Genomic DNA, 5,334 nt, shown 5'->3' on the forward strand with positions numbered 1-5,334 from the left:
AGGGAATTACAAAAAGAGGCTTATCTATAGTTATAGATTATTAATATAAATTATGATTAATAATAATAGAAAGTATGCGTGCATTTTTTTTGCAAAGAAAAATAAGAAAATCACTCCCAGACGAAGGTATCGAGCTGAGTTCCTCCAAGAGGATCAATAAGATTGGGGTAAACGTGATCTCCTCCAGACTCGTCACAGGTTGCCAATAACATCTTGCGTCGGGCCCCCAAGGTTACTGAAACTGATACTGTTATATCATTGAAATTTGGCATAATATAAGTATTACCTACAAACTTTATTTACATTGCAAAGAACTATAGTGGTTACCCGGTAACATTTTGACACCAAAAGCAATGTAGACCAATTCGACACAAAATAAAGACCAAGTTATTTTGCTTAGACAAAATTAGAAAAGCACATTCATCCGATGTATTTCTACATTGTGCGTCTCTCACTGAATCAAAAGTCGAATAAGTCGACCTTCTTGTCGCGTTTGGATACAACTCTTTTGGTTATGGCTGTAGAAGTTGAGTCAATGATGTAGAATATCTATATACATCTGAGCAAACCCACAAAATGAACCATGATGTTGAGTGAGAGTTGAGTGATCCTTTGTTTCACCAATGCTTGCTCTGCCCAGCCACCTCCAAATCCACGATTGGTGGGAGTCGCCCGCTAGCCCCGCCCTCCAGGTAGACTGACTTCACACTGGACGTGTCTGAGAGTCTCCTCTTGCTTCTGGTCAACTCTAGAATAGAACAGAGTAGAACACAATACAATATAAAATGATATAGTAGAATACAATTCAAGATAATCATAACCATAATTTATATAAAATAATCGATAACAATCTATAGTTATAGATTATTAATATAAATTATGATTAATAATAATAGAAAGTATGCATGCATTTTTTTTGCAAAGAAAAATAAGAAAATCTCTCCCAGGCGAAGGTATTAAGCTGAGCTCCTCCAAGAGAAGCAATACGTATGATTGGGGTAGACGTGATCTCCTGCAGACTCACCACAGATTGCCAATAACATCTTGCGTCGGGCCCCAAAGGTGGAGACCCCCACCTCTTTCAGATCCTCATCAGACAGAGTCAGGAAGGTCTGGTAGTCAATCTGGTGGGAGAGCCAGCATCACTAACACGTTCTACCATCACACGCCAATAACACAGATGGAGAGAGTGGAACAATCCAGTGTAACTTATTGACATCACTGCTGCCCGTTGGCATGAACCGAGTGAGTGGGTCGCACGTGGACTAGATAGAGCGGAGGGACAGACGAACAGGAGAGGGGGGAAGTGAGAGGAGGGAGAACGAGAGAGATGTGCATGTGAGTGTATGTGTGTCCTTAAGCAAGTAGCAGTAGGTACTAAGTAGTGTCTTTTTATCTGTGTGTGTGTGTGCGTGTGTGTGTGTGTGTGTGTGTGTGTGTGTATATGATGATGAGCATGAGTGTTTGTGTGTGTGTATGTGTCTTAGATTATTTGTGTTTGTTACCGTGTTTGCGTGTGTGTGTGGATTTCTGTTTGAGTATGTGTTTGTGACTGTGTGTGTGCGTGTATGCATGCGTGTGTGTGTGTGCGTGCGTAATGCGTATATGTGTGCATATGTGTGTGTGTGTGTGTGTGTGTGTGTGTGTGTGTGTGTGTGTGTGTGTGTGTGTGTGTTTGTGTGTACCTCTTGTTGGTGGAGCACATCCACATATTTCCCGAGGCCCAGCTGACAGAGAACCTCCGGCAGGTCGTCCTCCAGGGGGGAGGGGCTTCTCTGGCTGCATGTCGACGCCCTCCTAGAACAAGAGGTCCCGCCCTCAAAGTAACTGCCACTGCTGCACATGAAGCTGTCCGCTGTGGGTCAGAGGTCAACCAGATCAACCAATCAGAATTAAGAAATCAATGTAACAAATGACTAAAATGGTCAAATTGCCTCGTCAAAATTGCGTTTTTACTAGTCACAATTAAATTCAGCCAAGTGAGCTAAAACGATTCAAATCTAAAACACAGTTGGTCCACTATGTCCAGATCAAATGAAAACACAGACATTATGTCATATTATGGTGGTCACTCACCGACCTTGTCGTTTCCCCTCCCTCTGTTACAAGAGGAGGACACGAAAGGAGGTAAAGGATTGCCGGAGGAGGCGGAAGAGGAGAAGAAGGAGGAGAACTGGGCAGGAGGTGATGAGGGTGAGGAGGAGGAAGAGGAGGAGGTGGGGACTGACGAGACCGAAGACGCCGAGCCCCGCCTGTCCCTCCAGTTGTCCGAGTTACTGCCGTTACACGCTCTGTCCCTCAGGGCCTGGTGGGCCCAAGCCTGCAGCACACAGAGGGGGGGACACAGACAGTTATCAGAACCAGTCATCAGAACCAGTCATCAGACCCAGTCATCAAACCCAATCATCAGAACCAGTCATCAAACCCAATCATCAGAACCAGTCATCAGACCCAGTCATCAGACCCAGTCATCAAACCCAATCATCAGAACCAGTCATCAAACCCAATCATCAGAACCAGTCATCAGACCCAGTCATCAGACCCAGACATCAGACCCAGACATCAAACCCAATCATCAGAACCAGTCATCAAACCCAGTCATCAGAACCAGTCATCAGACCCAGTCATCAGAACCCAATCATCAGAACCAGTCATCAAACCCAATCATCAGAACCAGTCATCAGACCCAGTCATCAGACCCAGACATCAGACCCAGACATCAAACCCAATCATCAGAACCAGTCATCAGAACCAGTCATCAGACCCAGTCATCAGACCCAGTCATCAGAACCAGTCATCAGACCCAGTCATCAGAACCAGTCATCAGACCCAGTCATCAGACCCAGTCATCAGACCCAGTCATCAGAACCAGTCATCAGACCCAGACATAAGAACCAGTCATCAGACCCAGTCATCAGACCCAGTCATCAGACCCAGACATCAAACCCAATCATCAGAACCAGTCATCAGAACCAGTCATCAGACCCAGTCATCAGACCCAGTCATCAGAACCAGTCATCAGAACCAGTCATCAGACCCAGACATAAGAACCAGTCATCAGACCCAGTCATCAGACCCAGTCATCAGACCCAGACATCAAACCCAATCATCAGAACCAGTCATCAGAACCAGTCATCAGACCCAGTCATCAGACCCAGTCATCAGAACCAGTCATCAGACCCAGTCATCAGACCCAGTCATCAGAACCAGTCATCAGAACCAGTCATCAGAACCAGTCATCAGGCTAACATCTGAGGTGTACGGGTACACAAACACACATAATACACGCAGTGGTTCTCTGAACAAAGAAAAAACACAAATCAAATGCATAAATTGTTCAGGAATACCCACAGAGAGAGAGAACTAATAGAAGCCATCGTTTTAGTAATAACAGGAAGCTCGCCCTCCTATCGCCTCATCTCAGATAACATAACAGCTGTGAAGAAGGAAATGATTGGCTCTGTTTCCCGCCTAGCAGCAGCCCATCTAATTCTCCTCAGGTCGCGTCCTCCATCACTCCAACACATCGTGTGTTCCCCGAGCAGATGCTGGAGTTACCGAGGCTTGTGGGGGGACAGAGCCCGCAGCTGTGGTGATAATACGCGCCCAGGTAAATAGGACGGCGAGCTTCCTTTGTTTCACTCAAGGCGCTGATGGTATCACCGCCGAGGTAACTGAGCGTGCAAATTGGCGAGCTCGGGGAAATATCACCATGGCCACACGGCGAGATAAACGCTTGTATTAGAGAAGGCATCAGTAGGCATAAACAAAACACTGGCTCTTGGCAAATGGGCGGGCCGTGCATCGTATGGCAGTTCTAGAGGTATGAAGTAATTCCCGAGGAATAGATATTGCTGTGTGGAAGTGCCAAGGCTGTGCAAACAAACTCAATCGTGTTCAATCGTGAACCCCAGTTGACGGAATGAAACTCTGAGCTCATGGAAACCATTGATTGAGAAATCTTTAATGGGGGATATATAATTGTAGATGCGTGAGATGCTAGTCTCGAGATCCTTCCTCCAAGCAGTTGGCAGACGCCAACTGGTCGGACTCACATGCAAACACACCCCACAAACACACACGTACACACTCACACGCACACACACACAGACACACACGCAGACACACAAACACACACCACAGAGAAGCACACGGCTCGGATCAGTGAGCCCTCCCTCCTACCAGCTGTTGGCTGGCGCTGCCGTCACTCAGGTAGGGCTTGTAGCTGCGGCGGCTAACGTTGCGGAGCTCCTTCACAGCCTCGGCCGGCATGGACTTGGAGAAGCCCAGGCCGCTCCAGTGGTCTGTGGGGGTCTGGACCTCCGTCACCATGGGCTTCCTCTGCATGGCTGTGAGGACACACACATGACATCACACATGAATACACACACACACACACACAATCACACACACACACACACACACACACACAATCAGACATGAAGGCACACAAACAATCACACATGAATACAGACACACACAAACAATCACACGCACAAACATAAAATCACACACACAGAGACATACACACACAGAGAAATTACAAAAGTTAATAAATGTTAGCATATATACACAAACTTTAGGGCTGTTGGTGTATGGTCCCTTTAGCAATACCGAAGTGATCACAAACACAGGCCTACAGAGGGATCAGTACGCAGCCGGATAGAGTTAAAATGTCAGCCCTTTTCCCTCAGCTCTATCTGTAGCACCTCTCCTCTGTCATGCCGTTCTAGTGGATTGAGTGACTCTTCAGGACCGTCTCAAGTGATTTTTATCGAATGTTTTGAAGGGGCAGGAGACTTCAAAGCGGTTGGAGACTCTTTGTGGGTAGTGTCACAGATAATTTGCATAAAAGCGATGCGTTGCCACAGAACGTGACATCAATAAAGTTTTGCGGAAGCGGCTTCAGAGCGAAACGAACCTGGGCCTGTCTATGGCACTCACACACACACTCTCTCCAGCGCCCGGTGTACGTGAGGAGACGCCTTCAACAAGCCTCTTAAACAGACATCAAGTCCGTCTCCAGAAGAAGCGATGTATCGATGGCCATCACACCGACAGAAGCCCAGAGAGAGTGGCCGTGTGCCTCAGAGACGCGGGCCTTAATAACTCCAGAGTGGTCCGCTGCCACGTCCTCCGCTGCCACGTTCCCCCTCTGCTGCAGCAGCAGAGGGGGAACCTGTTAGATGTAGGACGTGGCAGCAGCAGCAGCTTCTCTGACGGGCCCCAGTCAAGTGACTCCATCTCGAGTGCTGTTTAATGAAGAGGGATGGCTCCCTAAACACCGGCGCCCGGCGCCCTCGATAGAGACCAGTCTCCGGGGATTAAGGAGCA

At 47.5% G+C, this 5,334-nt stretch overlaps 1 protein-coding gene across 1 annotated transcript in view; it reads right to left on the minus strand.

Annotated features, from left to right (window-relative positions):
- Positions 1-276: 276 nt before the first annotated feature.
- Positions 277-5,334, minus strand: part of bicc2 (bicaudal C homolog 2) — a 19,128-nt gene continuing 14,070 nt past the window's right edge. Inside the window, exons 15-19 of the mRNA XM_060062685.1 lie at positions 4,183-4,349; positions 2,077-2,320; positions 1,686-1,855; positions 1,025-1,124; positions 277-748 (exon numbers count right to left, since the gene is read on the minus strand). Of these exons, the coding sequence (XP_059918668.1) occupies positions 618-748; positions 1,025-1,124; positions 1,686-1,855; positions 2,077-2,320; positions 4,183-4,349 (812 nt within the window). The 3' untranslated portion in view covers positions 277-617. The remainder of the gene's footprint in view (positions 749-1,024; positions 1,125-1,685; positions 1,856-2,076; positions 2,321-4,182; positions 4,350-5,334) is intronic.

This window comes from Gadus macrocephalus, chromosome 10 (assembly GCF_031168955.1).
Source record: "Gadus macrocephalus chromosome 10, ASM3116895v1".
NCBI lineage: Eukaryota > Metazoa > Chordata > Actinopteri > Gadiformes > Gadidae > Gadus > Gadus macrocephalus.